Consider the following 17428-nt stretch of genomic DNA (forward strand, 5'->3'; position numbering starts at 1 on the left):
TATATCATATTAATTGTTAAAAATGTAAGAGAAAAATATTACTTTGTGAATTAGTTAAAATATAGATCATATGAATAATTCAAAAATATTGATTAGCCTGTATTAATTTAAATCAATACAATAATAAAAGGGGAATATACTCATTAGCTGGGGTGTCCACGTCGACAATTATAATCAACCAATAGGATTTTTTTTTTTTGCCATGTCACAGACCATATTGGGTTTCTAATAATTATGATGAAACACACGGTTCTTTTTTCGGACACAAAGTTTAACATTTTCAGAAGTTTGCCCATTTAATTTATGTAGCCCAGCACGAACCAAATCCTGGCCCACCAAAAGTCTATATGAACTTCCATCTTCTTTCTCGGCTTTGAAACCTTTGCTTCCACAACGTCTGGGATACCGCCTTCGTAACGCCTCTCCTCTGCATTCAATTAATTAAGATCCTTCAATTCAGCCATCCGATTACTTGATATTTAACTCACCAGTTTCGTATTCTTCTATACAGACTGTGTAAGAGATAGAAACAGAGAGAGAGAGAGAGAGAGTGGAGTTTACTAAGATAGAGATGGGAGGTGTGACTTCTTCAATTGCGATGAAGGTGGCGCTCTTCGGCCGTATCAGTTAACTTGCAAGGCAATCAGAGACAACGCATACGGTGGTCCGATGTTGGAGCTCTCTATCGAGCTAACTATTCAGCTTTTTGTCAATTTGATGGGGTTAGTTTTTTTTTTTTTTTTGTGTGTATTCAATTTCTACTGCTTGCTTCAGAGTCTCTCAATTTTTAAGATCATCGATACTTTCAATGATTTGATCAGAAAACGAGTACCGTTTCCAAAGGAGAGGAAATCTATCTAAATATATCCAAAGTACCAGGAGATTGTTAATATTCGCTTAGGTGATGGATCTATGAGACGTGGTCAGGTCATGGAGGTTGATGGCGAGAAAGATGTTGTCCAAGGCAATTGGCTGTACAGGTACAATGTTCTCAATAAACTTATTTTCTTTTGGTTTCAGGTTTTTGAAAGAACATCTGAAATTGACACCGTTCAATTCACTGAGGTATCTACTATGAAAGTCTCTTCTTTTAAGAGTTTCTGGGAACCAGTGGTTGCTTATAATGATTTGTCTTAACCTTTTCTGTTCATTGTATGATTTCAGTTACTGAAAACACATGTATCTCAATAGATGCTTGGGCGCATTTTTAACGGCTCAAGAAAGACAATTGATTATGGCCCTCCTATTTTGCCTGAGGCATACCTTGATATTTCTGGTGAGTGTTGATTGTGCTTCATTGTCTGATCTCTGAAACAAAAAATATTGTTGTTGTTTTATGTTGTATCGGTAATACTTATAAGAAGCTTAATCAACCCCAACTTACCCTGGATAGATGATACAAACATGAATAGATGGTCTCATGTTCCTTGCAGATGTGCATGAGACTATTCCTGAAGGCATTAATCTTAGAGGAGACATAAACGGCTGTGCTAAATCCTCATTCCTAAGGTACTGGTTCTCATTGGATATTAATTGCTATTGTTTTATATTTTCTAAAAAGCCCCTCAGTGTCGCTTTGTTGATGCATTTACGCCGCAGGCGTAGTGTGTGTATACATCTAGGAAGTCCTCTTCTGCAGCTGGGTTGATTGCAACTGTGGCTAAAAAAAACTTAAACTGGTGAGTTTTGCATTGTAATTTTTGAATTGATGAACTGATCCTCGCAATAATGCTATTTCTATGTTTTAATTCTGCCTAATGCCATCTTACTCTTTAGCAGGCTGGTGCTTTAACGCTTGATAATGGAATATGTTGCGTTCATGAGTTTGACAAGATGGATATGTAAAACCAGGTCAGTGATCATTTATTACTATTGATGATTAGTTTTCCTGGAGTGTTACTTAGATTAATGTTACATTTGGGTACCAAGGCTGCAATTCGAGAAGCCATAGAGCAGCCACAATAAGCACTATTTTTCTGTGTGTAGATCCGTCTACTTCCCATGCTTGAGGAGTATAACTTACTCATGCGGTAAAGAGAAAGAACACCGACTCCAATGGGCATGTACTTATCTGCTTTCCATCAGAATATTTTTGGCCAATATAAACTTCTCATGATACTGGTTTCTGCATGTTAAAAGATTTGATGAAGCTCCAAGAACAGCTCATAGCAGAACATGAGGCACTTTACGGGTCAAAACCGAGCCCATTTAAACCCCTTGGTGATTTAAAAGGCTCCTGGAATGTCAACCGGTGCCGGTAGTGCTGCAACCAACCGAAGACTTTCCTTTAAGAGCCGGAATGTGTGGGCAAAATGTGTTAATTATCATCCGTTTGTTACTCATAAACTTGCTCTGTACAACATAAAGGTTGGGGCAAAATGTGCTGCGAGCTCTGCATTTTGTTTATAGATGCCATTGGAAAGTAGAGATTTGTCTGTAACCTAAACGGTTTTATAAGCACTGCAAGTAGTGCATGACTATTGACTTTACGAGTCCACGAGATATAAATCTTTTGTTCTGAAAAGTGAAAATGATTTGCATTACTAATTGGAACAACAACCACCATATAGAGTTTAAACGAAATTGAAAAGATGCTTTATTACTAATTGAAAGAACAACCACCACATTGAGTTAAAAAAAAGAAATAAATATAAACAAGGTTTTTCAGTTTTGATCCGTAATCAAACAAGTAATAAAAGGAGGATATAAACCTTAGATAGAGTGTCCACGTAGACGAAAATAATCGGCCAATGAAAAACTATATTTTTGCCATGTCACCTCCTCTATTTGTTTTTACAAAATGATCCTTTAACTTTTTACTTAAACAATTATAACCGAAAATATTTTTTGGTGAAATGTATTATTTATATAAATATAATTATACTATTTATTTACAGAATAGTTGTAAAGAAATATTTAGTGTAAATAATATCAAAATTTTATAAAATACTAAAATAAATTGGGTTGGTTTTCAACTTTCACAAATAAAAAATATTATTTGTAAAATTAGAAAATAATATATCAAGAATATTCTTTTTCAGGCGAGAAAATAAAAAAATACATCGGAGACAAATTCATCTCTATTATGAAATTCATCTATTTTAGAGAAAAAAAAATAGAAGAATACATTGGAGATGGTCTAAGGGATGGCCGACGTAAATGATCGACGTTGAGAAGTCAACTTTTCTGATTCTTACTATTCTAATGTTTCAATATAATTTGAATATTCCTTTGGGTTTATAATAAAATGGTTTAAAAGTATTTTTTGTTTCACTATATAAATTATTTTTATATTTCAATGTAACTTTATACTTATTGGATATTGTATGGTCAATTAAATTATGTACATGACTATGTAATTAATTAAATTTATATATTAAATGGCAGTTTTTTAAAGTAATAACTTTTAAATATTACAGATTTTAATTAAAACTCGAAGATATAAGCCTCAGATAGAGTGTCCACAGAGGCGAAAATAATCGGCCAATAAGAAACAATATTTTTTACAAAATGATCCTTTAACTTTTTTACTTAAACAATTATAACCAAAAATATTTTTTAGTGAAATATATTATTTATATAAATATAATTATATTTTTTATTTACATAATAGTTTGTAAAGAAATATTTAGTGTAAATAATATCATAATTTGATAAAATACTAAAATAAATTGGTCTGATTTTCAAAATTGGTCTGATTTTCAAAATAAATAAATATTATTTGTAAACTTAGAAAAGAATATATCAAGAATATTCTTTTTTAGGAGAGAAAATAGAAAAATACGCCGGAGACAAATCCATCTCTATTATGAAATTCTTCAATTTTAAAGAAAAAATAGAGAAATACATTGGAGATGGTCTAAGGCATGATCGATGTTGAGATTTCAGCTTTTCTGATTCTTATTATTCTAATGTTTCAATATAATTTGAATATACCTTTGTTTTATAATATAATGGTTTAAAAGTATTTTTTGTTTTGCTATATAAATTGTTTTTATATTTCATTGTAACTTTATATTTATTAGATATTGTGTGACCAATTAAATTATGTACATTCCTGTATAATTGATTAAATTTATATATTAAATGACAGTTTAGTAAAGTAATAACTTTTAAATATTACAGATTTTAATTAAAACTGATTACATTTTGAAACATATGGAGTAATTTATAAACTAACTCTATATAGATATGATGACAAAATTGTAAAGTGGTCTCACCTTAAATTTCTCTCATTCTGTTCAATCCTAATTGGAAGGAGATAATCAACATCTAATATTATGTTATTCTCAGTATATTAGAAATGGTCGAACCGTAAACCAATTAAGGATGATGTAAGAAAGACATAAAAATGTATTTCCAGTTATCACAAATATAAAATCAATTGATAACAACTTAATTATGTCCAGGGTATGACAACATAGAAGAGTTTTCATACCTTATAATATTATAATATCTCACTATATTAGTGGCTAAATCAATTTTCTCTAGCACAAATATTGACTTCATTCTTGGAATTTAAGCTTTTCTATCTGATGATATTAGTATTTTGATCCCAAGAAAAAACGGTCGAACATACATTATAATTGGAGAAAAAAAACAAACAAAAATCAACCGAAAACTTTTAAGGTATATGAAACAAAAATTGGAAATAGCAATTTTCTGCAATTAAAGAATAATGCAATAAAATTGTAAAAATGCAAAATAAAACAAAAAATATACACATAAAGAAAGATTTAGTAAAATAAAATCATAATATAATTTCCATAATTGATAGTGCTCAGTTACACTAAAAAGTCTAAATTTACAACATACACAGTTTTATTTACATATTTAAACCTATTATCTAATTAAAATGATTCTAAAAAAAGTGCCAACATGAAGAGTTAGAAAATATACGATAAAATATAATACATAACGTTAAAAATACATTATCACTGATCACTAAAAAATCATGTTAGTAGTAATAAAAATGAAATGACAACACATTTATTAAAACCATAGAACGGCACGCAACAAGGTGTTATTAAAATATACAAACTACAAATTAAATATGCTCAACGTAAACATCCATAAAAATGAGACATCACATTTGGATATATTTAAATAAATAATTTTAAATATATTATATTCTTGATAATTTAAAGTTACTTAAAAAGAAACTAAATTATTAAAAAATCAATATACAAATAAAACTAAAGCAATATTTTGTAACATCAAAATAATAAATGAATAAAAAATACATTATGTTAATAAAATTGATTTTAGATTTTAAAGATTTTTAATTCATGTAATATTACAAAATTCAAAATTTGCTTATTATAATTAATATTTTACCTTTAGATCTATTAAAATAATATTCTAGAACGATATTCAATTGTCAGTTTTCAACTATTACACGTAAAAAAATATTATTAAGTACGTTTTTTTAATGAAAAGGGGGTTTTATATTTTTAGTAGGGTATTGGAGTACTTTTTCTTTTCGTGAATTTATTCGAAATGAGATTCTGATCTTTTAAACTAAGATAATTTATGTTCTATACATAATTATATATTTTTTACATAACTCTAAAATCTCAGGCTTAATTCTTCATATTTTATTAGTTGATTTTGTTACATATAATAAAAATATTTACTTCAAATTAAAAAAAAACAAATTTAAAAATTAGTTATATATAATTTAATATACATAAATTCACATAGAAATAAAAATGATAAATATAACAAATTTAAATATATTAACCGCGCGTAGCGCGGCGAAAGGATCTAGTATGGATAAAATTAATTGATCGTCTATTTTAGGGAAATTATATTAACATATAGAAGATTGTGACAATTCTCTTCGATTTAGTTTTTTTATCAATATACGTGGAAATCAATCTAAAATTTTGAACATATGACCATTGAATCCGGTTTAAACATAAATCATTCAAATCGTTATAGTTATCTTATAAATAGTTTGGTTCATCTCATTTCATATTAAAAACTGATTACATTATTTTTAATGTAAATTGATAGTTGCATAACCCATTATAAAGTGATTTTCGTTTAGAATGATAATTAATTTATGTATTCGACATGCTACAATTAAATTGATTTTGATATTGTTTAGTTGAATATGAGTTATGTTCTAGATTAAATTGATTTTGATATTGTTTAATTTCAGCACCAACCGAAAACCATTTTTGTAAATTAAGATAACGTTTTATGATTAAATTAAATGACAAAATAACAACTAATGCTAAAATGTAGGATTAGTTAGGTTCTCGGTGGCATGAATTCTAAATAATTAGGTGAATTAATAGTTAAGTGGAAATGGTACTTAAACTTTAATAAAACAGATGTTTATTTTTTAGCAAAAAAAAAAATTACCTTGAATAAAGGAAATTAGACCCAATAACCAAAAAAAAACTATAATTCACTAGATAACCAAAATCCCACCTTCTCTACTTTTTTTTTCTTTTCCTATCTCTTTATCATTTTACTACAAATCTAATTTCCTTTTTTTTTTTTGTTATTTCACGAATAAACCCTCGAACAAACCTGCAATAGTTAAAAGGAAAAACATGTATAAAGTATAAACATGTCCATTGGGTTGACAAAAAAAAACATGTCCATTGGAGTGTAGTGTGATAAGAAAAGTGACGTGGAGGTGATTCATAATATTAACAGCAAAGGTTAAAAAGTCTTTTCTTTCTTTGAACTCTTCTACCGCTACGGTCAAAAGAGGGCTAAACCACATGTGGAAATTAAAAACGTCGTCGCCTCAACGTAGGCATGTTCATATCTTAAGAGGGGGCTTTGGGTAATTTAAAGACAAATCCGTTGTCCTTATAAGCTAAAAGAGCGAGAAACGCCTTTGGCAGAAAATGATTTGAGACGAACAAGTTTCCTTCTTCTGCATTTTGCCCAGAAAAAAAAAAGATCCTTTCCAATCCCTTTCTCCATCAACATTTAACCCTAAATCGTTGTGAAAATTTGGGGTGAAAATTTTCGATTAAGCTCTGAAAATTTGTGGTGAAAATTTTCCGAATCTCGTCTCTTGTGATCGGGATTAACGACAAGACATGCGATACCGCCGTTTATAGATTGGTGGTTTCTGGGTTTCTTATAAATTAGGTGAGTAGATGAACGTTGTTGGTGTGATAAAGTATGTTTAATTCGTTTTCGGACAGGCTACTTGAGTTCGTGTCTGAGGCTTTGTAATAATATTACAGAAAACATAAAAATATAAACTTTTTGGTCTCTATAGGATTTGTTGATTCCGTATCTAATATCTGATGGATATATATATATATTAAGACATTCTGTGTCTCAATCTAATCCCAATGTTGTGTGGTCGTTTTGTTTCATGTTGAGTATGCTTATTCGTTTTCGGACAGGCTATTGTAGTTCGAGTCTGTGGCTTTTTGTAAGAACAGAAAACAAAAAAAAGAGAGGTGTGGTTACTGGGTTTTAAAAAAAATGATTTTTTTTGGGATCTATAGGGTTGGTGAGCAAGCTTCGGCTTCCTTGAATGGTTATGTTAGCCTAGCTGGTGATTTCTTGGCATAAATGTTAAACAAAAGGAACATATATTAAGACATTCTGTGTCTCAATCTAATCCAATGTTGTGTGGTTGTTTGTTTCATGTTTTGGTTTCTTCTCTATTTTCATTCATTTTTAAGAAATTTACTTCCTATTGATACTTTTGCTTTTTTCATGGCTTGTTAAAAGCAGGACACTTGATGGATAATAACAATTGGAGGCCTGATCTTCCAAATGGAGATCCTTCCATGGACTCTGGTGACTGGAGAAGTCAATTGCCACCTGATTCACGCCAGAAGATTGTCAACAAAATGTAACTTTGATCAATGATACTGTTTTTTTTTGTGTACTTATTCACTTGTCACTTGTATGCAGAATGGAGACACTAAAGAAGCACCTTCCACATTCTGGAACAGAGGGAGTTAACGAGCTCAGGAGAATTGCTGCTAGATTCGAGGAGAAGATTTTCAGTGGTGCTGTTAACCAGGTCATCAATCGTCTGCTTGTACATCTTTTTATTTTATTTTAGTGTTTGGTGTATATAAATATTTGTGAGGCAATAGAGTCCACAACCTGGAAATGAACGATTTTTGGCCTGAGATTTTGTGGATGTAGGTGATTTAGTGAAAGTTTCAATTAATGGTTGGGGTCCTATGTCTATCTAATTTTCTTCAAAAATTTTGGAGATCATAGACCAATGTTTCACTTGTCTATGCCTAGAAGTGGTCCTGTTTTTGGTACATGTAAAGCTTTAGTCTCAATATATAGGGTATCAAATCCATGTATACCTTTCTGATTTTCTTTTATTTCGAATTTCAGAGTGATTACCTTCGGAAAATATCCATGAAGATGCTAACTATGGACTCTAAATCTCAAAATGCAACCGGCTCTTCCTCATCTATCCCTGCCGCTAATAATGTCTCATCCATGGATATAAGTAACCACAATTCTCAAAGCATGTATCAAGTTTTTGGATGTCTGTTTCTCTAATATGGTGCTGTTTAATCTTTCCTTTTGAGTAGAACCCAACATTCAAGGGCACCTTCTTCCGGGAACTTTACCAAACAATCAGTCTCAAGCACCACCTCAGCCGTTGCTGTCCCAACCCATGCAGAGTAATACTGCCTCTGGAATGACTGGTTCTACTGCTTTGACCAATAATACTAATGTCACAAGCGTTGTAAACCAGAATCCCAGTATGCAAAATGTAGCCGGAATGTTGCAAGATTCATCCGGTCAGCATGGCCTTTCTTCGAACATGTTTTCAGGATCATCCCAAAGGCAGATGCTGGGAAGGCCTAATGCTATGTCTTCTCAGCAGCAGCAGCAGCAGCAGCAGCCACAGAGTGCACAGTTTCTTTACCAGCAGCAGCTACAGCAGCAGCTTCTCAAGCAGAATTTTCAGTCAGGGAATGTTCAGCACATTCAACAACAACAGCAACCAAATTTGCTGCAGCCCAATCAAATGCAACAGTCTGGCATTTCAACATCTACCTCAGCTGTGAGCTCATCACCTCTCCAGGGTCTCCACACAAATCAGCAATCAAGTCCTCAACAGTCTATGCTTCGTCAGCATCAATCTTCGCTGCTAAGGCAACATCCTCAATCACAACAAGCCTCTGGCATCCATCAGCAGCAAACTTCATTGCCGCAGCAACAGCCTATTTCTCCTCTACAACAGCAGCAAGTACAGATGATGCGACAACAAGCTGCAAGTGGGTCAGGCATCCAACAGAAGCAGATGATGGGGCAGAATCTTGTCGGGGATATGCAGCAGCAACACCAGCAAAGGTTACTGAACCAACAAAATAATATTTTGAATATGCAACAGCAGAAGCAACAAGTACCGTCCCAGCAGCAATTGATGTCTCAACAAAATAGCCTTCAGACAACGCATCAGCAACCACTTGGCACTAGTCATAGCAATGTTACAGGACTGCAGCAACAACAACAACAGCTGCTCAGTAATTCGAGCTTGCAGACTAACCAGCAGTCGGTGCAGCACATGTTATCACAGCCAACGGTTGGGCTACAACGAGCTCATCAGGCTGGCCATGGCGTGTTTTCTTCTCAGGGCCAACAGTCACAAAATCAGATGATACCCCTTCAGTCGCATCATCAGCAGCTAGGTTTACAACAACAACAACCTAATCTTCTACAACAGGATGTGCAACAAAGACTACAATCGTCTGGCCAAGTCACTGGTTCCCTGCTTCCACCTCAAAGTGTAGTGGACCAACAGAGACAACAACAACTATATCAATCCCAAAGAACTCTTCCGGAGATGCCATCATGTATGTTTTACATCCTTGTGAATACTTTACACAATCTCTGAATAGGATCTGATGCTGAACAACCCCATTTCATAAATTTTAGCTTCGCTAGACTCGACGGCACAGACGGAAAGTGCAAATGGAGTCGATTGGCAAGAAGAGGTTTACCAAAAGGTAGTTTAAAAAAAAAAAGTTTGCTATATCTTTTCCAATTCTGATGACACTAATTAAATCTTAAGAAGATAGATGCAACTAGGCTGGCGATTTTAGATATATATATCCGTGATGAGTAATCATGTGACCATTGTGCTTGTTTTTGCAGATCCAAACCATGAAAGAGGCGTACTTACCAGATCTTAGTGAAATCAATCAGAGAGTTGGAGCCAAGTTACAGCAGGTAAGTTACCATTTTTTTTTAACTAGGAGAATAGTTTGCATTAGTATGTCCTCCGCAACAGTAGCATGTACCTTATGAGACTTTGAATTTAATTTAATGCAAGAACGTTTCAATATTGCAAGTCAAGTGGTTGTAGCTTGCATCTATGTACTTGTATTTTTTTCTTAGTGAACACATTTTTTTCCTCTCTCGAGCAGGACGCTTCTCTTCCGCAGCAACAAAGATCAGAGCAGTTTGAGAAATTAAAACAATTCAAAAATATGTTGGACCGAATGATACAATTCCTATCGGTTCCAAAGATTAACATCATGCCTGCATTAAAGGATAAGGTGGCTAATTATGAGAAGCAGATTATAAATTTCTTAAATAATCACAGGCCGAGGAGGCCACTACAGCAAGGGCAGATGCAGCAACAATCAGGTCAGAACGGTCAGGAACAGTCTCATGATAGTCAAGCTAATACGCAGATGCAGTCAATGAGCATGGCAGGTTCTGTGCCAAGGGCACAGCAGAGTAGTCTGGCAAATATGCAGAACAATGTTCTATCATCTCGTCCTGGAGTTTCAGCTCCACAGCAGAGCATTCCGGCTTCTAGTTTAGAGTCAGGCAAAGGAAATGCACAGGTTACCATGGGATCCATGCAACAAAATATCTCTCAACAAGTGAATAACAGTTCTGCCTCTGCTCAAAGTGGGTTAAGTACACTGCAGTCCAATTTTAATCAAGCCCAGTTAAGTTCCGGTTTGCTTCAGCAACAGCACCTGAAGCAACATCAAGACCAACAAATGACGCAGCAGTTCAAACAGCAATTTCAGCAGCGCCAAATGCAGCAGCTACTACAAAAGCAGCAGTTAAGTCAGCAGCAGCAGCAACAGTTGCAAGCAAGACAGCAAGGGGCACAGTTCCAGCAACATTCTCTGCAGGGTCAGCGTGGTACTTATCCCCTTCAGCAGTTAAAACCAGGATCCCAGCTTCCTGCTACTTCGCCTCAACTTCTCCCAGGTGCATCTCCTCAAATGACACAACAACATTCGTCTCCTCAGGTCGACCAGAAAATTCTTATGTCATCTGTCAATAAGATGGGAACTCCATTGCAACCTGCACACTCCCCTTTTGTTGTCCCATCTCCTTCAACCTCCCTGGCACCTTCCCCTATGCAAGTTGAATCTGAGAAACAACCTGGAGCAATGGGAAACACTGCACGCCAACAACAAAGTGTAGTTCAATCCATTGCAATTGGCACTCCAGGGATCTCTGCATCTCCTCTCCTTCAGGAGCTTACTAGTCCTGATGGAAATAATTTAAATCAAAGCGCGGCTGAGCTGCCTATTGAACGCCTTATTAGAGTCGTAAGTAACATTACTAACATCCCATATCTTGTAGCAGAAACATTGCTTTGATTGATGTATACACTTTCTGTTGTTTTTTCAGGTGAAGTCCATCTCACCACAATCACTTTCTTCTGGAGTAAGTGACATCAGATCTGTTGTAAGCATGGTTGATAGGATAGCTGGTTCAGCCCCAGGAAACGGTTCAAGAACTTCAGTTGGTGAGGATTTGGTTGCAATGACAAAGTGTCGTCTCCAAGCAAGAAACTTAATGACGCAAGAGGGGATGACGGCGAGCAAGAAAATGAAACGTAACACAACTGCAATGCCATTAAGCGTTTCTTCATTAGGAGGAAGCGTTGGTGATAACTACAAGCAGTTTGCATGTTCAGAAACATCAGATCTGGAATCTACTGCGACTTCTGTTGGCAAGAAAGCAAGAACTGAGGTATGGATTTTCAGTTATACTTCCCTTAGGTGTATATGAAGATTGAGGACACTTTTTTGGACTACAGAAGGAGCACGCCCTTTTGGAGGAAATAAAGGAGATAAACCAGCGGCTGATAGATACAGTTGTTGAGATTAGTGATGATGAAGATGCTGCTGATGTTAGTGAGGGAGCAATAGCAAGCAAAGGGTGTGAAGGAACAACAGTAAGATTCTCGTTTAAAGCGGTTTCTCTCAGCCCAGCCTTGAAGGCTCATCTCTCATCAACCCAAATGGTAAGCATGAACGTTTCGTTTGGATTGAAAATCATTTTATTTTATCGTTTTTTAAGATAATGTTTTGTGCTTCTGTTCTGTTACAGTCTCCTATTCAACCATTGCGGCTGCTGGTACCTTGTAGCTACCCCAGAGGCTCTCCATCTCTCCTGGATAATCTCCCTGTCGAAACCAGGTACAAGCAAAATCATCCGAGTCATGTCTCTGGTAACCATCTATAAGAAACTGGATCATCTTCTTACCTTTAACTTAACATAGTCTGGTTTCTTGAACAGCAAAGAGAAAGAGGACCTGTCGTCCAAAGCTATGGCAAGGTTCAATATATTACTAAGAAGTCTGTCACAGCCAATGTCGCTCAAAGACATAGCCAAGACATGGGAGGCATGCGCTCGGACTGTGATATGTGAGTACGCACAGCAATTTGGAGGTGGAACTTTCAGTTCAAAATACGGTACTTGGGAGAAATTTGTAGCCGCTTCCTGAATCTGATATGCATCTCTTCACCATGTCCTTAATTTGTAATCCTGTGATTAACACTGTTTGTCAAAACTCTTTTTATATCGCTATGATTCTTACTTGTTACTGTTTTCATGTCAAAATTATATAAAAGGTCCCAACACACAAAAGGCTTTTTTGCCTTTTAACCCACTTTTTGTTGTATAGCATAAGTTTGTTTCTACCTGGGAGCTTTTATCTAGTAGTCAAAGATTTGTATGCAGTAGTACTGCCATTTTTCATTTATATTATATGATGTATTACTGAATATTTTCAGTTGTATTGTATAGTGTGTATTTTGTGTAACCGTTGGTATATTCCTCATTCGTTGGAGAGAGCGTTGCTTTGCTTCCGCCATGGATATGGCTCTCTTTATCGGTGCATGTGGTTGCTTGGTGAGCTATGGACTCATTTGGCTTTTCGTTACTCACTCTTCATGGTCTTCCCTTTTGGTTGGTGAGTAAGTCTTCACCTTTTTTCTCTGAGAATCGCTTGGAACTCTGCTCTTTTGTTGCTGTCAAGAATTGACATGCAAGCAAAAAAAAGATGATATTTCTGAAGATGGAAGGAGAGGTGAGAAGAGGAGATCTCTTGCGATCTCGTTACGACCGAGTTTGAGGATCATGAGGCAGTGTTTAGCGATGGAGATTCCTATGCCCTGGAGGAACTCGTGGTTGAAGTAAGCGATGTCTTCGTGTTCGAGCTCGTTCTTGGAGAAGGAAAGACTCCTCGCGGATGGGACAAGGTTCAAGGTTTAAGTTTTGTTCTCGACAGCCATGAAACCAATCCATGCAAGATTCTTTTGATGGTCTCAACAAAAGTTTGTCTCTTTGTGTGTGTGTGCCCGCGTGTGTGTTTGTGTATATAGAGAGGAAACTGAATAGGGAGGCTTTAACTTTTTTAAAGTGGCGGGCTTTGTCGTTAAGATGGGAGTGGTTTGTAGAATATGGGGTGAGAGTGTGGACAATGAAGAGTGACCATCAGTCACAGTGTGGGTAAAGCAGCAAACACAATGGGATTACATTATGTTTTAGAGCACTGTGTTATATAAACAAATTAAGCAAGGGGAAGATCTGAGAATTTAGGGTATCTGATTATATCATTTACAAAAGACACGAAAAGTCTAATCATATTGACTTCTTTTTTTGTCACAAAGTCTAATCATATTGACTCAAACGAAGTTCAGTGATAGTTAGACCAGAATCTATTGACAAGAGATTGTATACCTCTCTCATCTTCCCAAGATTTATTTACACTAATGAATATATCCAAAGATATTTAAAAAATATCCAAAGATATTTAAAAAATATCTCAACATTTTAAGATAGATATCTCAACATTATGCACATTCTCTACATAGCAAGAATGTATCTTTTATGGTCAGATATGAATGTAAATAATCTTCCAATTTATTTTCTTAGATTCGTAGTAAGAAAGTAATTATTTATTTCTTTTTATATTGGTTACAAATCTAAGAAAATAATTTAAAATATTGGCTATAAAAATCTGTTTTTTATACTTTTATATTTTTTTTACAGAAAACCTGTTATATATATGCTTGTTATATATATATATATATATATATATATATATATATATATATATATATATTTGATCAGGCCAAGTGAAAATAAAACAAATCGTAAGAAAACGAAGAAGATATTATGATAAAATGGCTATCACCAAAAATATTCTAGTTGCATTTGTTCTCACCATTCTGCTTGCCTTATGTTCATTGTCGTATAACATCTGATGAAAACATTTCTGGTACTGATATTCTCCAAATTATTTTTTTACCATGAACATAATTTCATCCTTTTAACAAAATATGTATAATATATGTTTAAATAGACTAACTTAATTTTCTAGTGATTCTAAAAATCATGTAGTGATAATACATGTTATATGTAAAATGTTCTAATGTTTATTTTTTAATATATAAGGGACGGCATATGTTGTAATGCTTATCTTTTAATATATAAGAGATATTTGTAGTCAAACAAAAGATTTTTTTGTTTTGTTTTATATTGGTCACAAATCTTCTTTTTTTGAACTGTATTGGTCACAAATCAAAGGAAATAAATTTAAAGATTATGTCCTTTTTTTAACATTGACTATAAAATACTTCTTTATGTATGCTTCTTCTTATATATATATTTGACCAGCCTAAGTGAAACAAAACAAATCATAAGAAAAAGAAGAAGATAGTATTATAAAATGGCTATCACCAAAAAGAATCTAGTTGCATTTGTTCTCACCATTCTGCTCGTCGTATCTTATGTTCATTGTCGTATAACATCTGATAACATTTCAGGTACCGATATTCTCCAAATTTTTTAAAAAAAATCATGGACATAATTTCATCTTTTTAACAAAGGTATATATTGGTTTAATGATTTATATTGAATAGGTTTTGTAATCAAAAAGGAGGATATGTGCTTCAAAACAAGTGAGTGTTTGCAACCCGGCATGGGGCCGGGGGAGTCATTGGACAAAGTTTGCATTGCATTTTGTCAGAGGATGAAGTTTAAATCAGGCTGGTGTGAATTCTATGGTAGTCCATGCTGTTGTTCCTCTAAATAAGCATGTGTTTGACTAAGAATCTAAGATATATATATATAATACAATACATACTGGTGTTAAACCATTAGACAAAAAAAAATACATACTGCAGTACAAGGAAACATAATTCGTTTTCAAACGTGTTAGATTTTTATTTAAATATACTAGTCGTTTCGCAAGTTTTCTTGTAATGATCAGTAGCTTTCAATGTTTTATTGTATCGTTAAAATATATATGAGAGTGTATAAAGTTCCAAGAATGGAATATTTTCACTAAAATGTGGTTACCGACGGCTCTTTAGGAATCAAACTACACGTTTAACACTTAGAATACCATGATTTGGCAGCTGGGAACATCACCAAAATCAATTGTTACGATATATAGTAGTGCATGTCTATGAGATAACTTCCATCGTCATTATGTGGAACAACTTTGATTACAAAAGATTGCAATGGCTCAGCCTCATTTTATGCGACGGATGCTCCCAGCCTCTCACCCATATGCAATTAAAAAAAACCGTAGCATGCCGGAACTACGAAGCACTACTTCCATGCTCGTGAAACCTCGATCTTTGTGACCTTTCTTAATGAAGACTAAAAACCAAAAAATAACATATGAACTTTTTAAAAGAATTCAGTCAATGCGACTGTTATTATAAAAAGAAATAACACTCTACGACCGTAAAGTATGTAAATTGATTTTTTTCATCACAATTCCATTTGAAACGTAAGGTATTTCCTTCTCAAAGTAGTCATTGGATATACAAATGGTACCAATTCAAGATCATTGACCAAAATATTTTAATAGTTATGGCAAATTATAATTAATTTGTTCCGATTTTTCATAATGATTATTTTTGGGTTAATTTAAAAAAATACTCTATTTATAGTTTAGAATTTGAAAAATAAATCTATATTTATATTTTGATAACTACACTTTCTTTAATGTGATAAGGCATTTTTATCCGTATTAAAATTAAATATCTATTTTAGTAACTAAAATACAAATTAAAAATGCTATATTATGATTATTAGTGTTTAAAATAAATATACGCCTAAACACAAATATATTATTTTACTATTTACTATTTTAAGATAGCATTGATAAATACAAAAGATTCTAAAATCTTTATAAATTTTATGAAAGCTCTGGCTACAATTAAGTTTTGAAAACATCACTTCTAGTACAATTCGATTCTTTGTATACAGATGTATGTATGTGCTAACTGACTTCAATCTAATATAGTTTTAGAGGAAATTATATTGCATCTTTTTAGAGGGGTTTCTATCTTGTGATTATGTTGACCGCTGGTTTTGGAATTTGTGATATGCTGCATGTGGCTTCTCCGATCAATGTAACTTCTCTATTTCACTGAGAGTATGGCTCCAAGCCATTTAATAGAGTTTCTGCTATTAAACTTTTCACAAAAATCAAAATTAGTTTGCACAGTATAATTATTAAACTGATGATGATAAACAACAATACGGGTATCACATTGATTCAGTCTGTTTTTTTGGTTGAATTTGTTAGTATAGATATTAAAATAATCATGATCACAAAATACATTAGAATTATATTGGATAATTTAGTCAATTTACTTATATAAAAGTGTTGTTTCCAAAAAAAACAAATAAATGTGTAGTTTTCAAATAAGATCTCATGTTATTCAAATTTTCTCTTATTTTCAACGTTTTACTTAAATTTTCAAAGTCAAAAGAGGTTGAGATTTTGTTGATCATTTGGTAGAACTAGGATTTCTGACTAGAATAACTCAAATTATATTAATATTTATATCAACCTAATTTATCCGGTGATACTATTTTTTTTACCATTACTCGGTAAAAATATGTTCTATGTGTCTACATAGTTCATGTAATATATGGTCAAATGTGCCTAAAAACTATTTCACTGGAAGAAAGAGGAGTTATCCACGTTACACATTTATTAACTACACATATATGCACTGAATTTTCTATTTTATATGGCCGAAGCAATATATGATTATAACCCCCCCCCCCCTCCACAACCTCTAATACTAAACATTAACCCAACCGATAAATATTAAACTCTAAATCCCAACCACTAAACCCAAACCCAAATATAAATATAGTATAAATTTATAAT

The 17428-nt window shown here is 33.5% G+C and overlaps 1 protein-coding gene and 1 long non-coding RNA gene across 5 annotated transcripts; both read left to right on the top strand.

Moving 5' to 3' along the window:
* Window positions 1–500: 500 nt before the first annotated feature.
* LOC125578573 lies at window positions 501–2064 on the top strand. Of its 2 annotated transcripts, none has more exons than XR_007316683.1 (7): window positions 501–722; window positions 822–1065; window positions 1165–1276; window positions 1434–1509; window positions 1600–1679; window positions 1780–1851; window positions 1930–2064. It is a non-coding gene; the product is annotated as an uncharacterized LOC125578573 (long non-coding RNA). The 2 variants fall into 2 exon arrangements; XR_007316682.1 differs by having other exon boundaries at window positions 1987–2064.
* A 4801-nt stretch (window positions 2065–6865) lies between these two features.
* Window positions 6866–13024, top strand: LOC106367074 (mediator of RNA polymerase II transcription subunit 15a). 3 transcript variants are annotated; one of them, XM_048741704.1, is made up of 12 exons: window positions 6866–7119; window positions 7720–7840; window positions 7903–8014; window positions 8347–8464; window positions 8550–9821; window positions 9904–9974; window positions 10123–10197; window positions 10395–11546; window positions 11629–11973; window positions 12044–12247; window positions 12334–12422; window positions 12523–13024. In XM_048741704.1, exons 2-12 carry the CDS (start codon window positions 7728–7730, stop codon window positions 12728–12730), a joined length of 3759 nt encoding a protein of 1252 aa, XP_048597661.1. In that variant the 5' UTR covers window positions 6866–7119; window positions 7720–7727; the 3' UTR covers window positions 12731–13024. The 3 variants fall into 3 exon arrangements, with proteins under 3 accessions (XP_048597661.1, XP_048597662.1, XP_013662218.2); XM_048741705.1 differs by having other exon boundaries at window positions 6867–7119; window positions 12041–12247; window positions 12506–13024; XM_013806764.3 differs by having other exon boundaries at window positions 6867–7119; window positions 12041–12247.
* The last annotated feature ends 4404 nt before the right edge of the window (window positions 13025–17428 follow it).

The sequence above is a fragment of the Brassica napus genome, chromosome A9, assembly GCF_020379485.1.
Source record: "Brassica napus cultivar Da-Ae chromosome A9, Da-Ae, whole genome shotgun sequence".
Classification (NCBI taxonomy): domain Eukaryota; kingdom Viridiplantae; phylum Streptophyta; class Magnoliopsida; order Brassicales; family Brassicaceae; genus Brassica; species Brassica napus.

Bases quoted from the DNA above. Each gene is read 5' to 3' on its own strand.
- LOC106367074 (XM_013806764.3), top strand. From the start codon at position 7,728: ATGGATAATAACAATTGGAGGCCTGATCTTCCAAATGGAGATCCTTCC. The intron at 11,547-11,628 runs GTAAGTAACATT...TTGTTTTTTCAG, and splicing joins TTGAACGCCTTATTAGAGTC to GTGAAGTCCATCTCACCACA. The intron at 12,423-12,522 runs GTACAAGCAAAA...TTTCTTGAACAG, and splicing joins AATCTCCCTGTCGAAACCAG to CAAAGAGAAAGAGGACCTGT.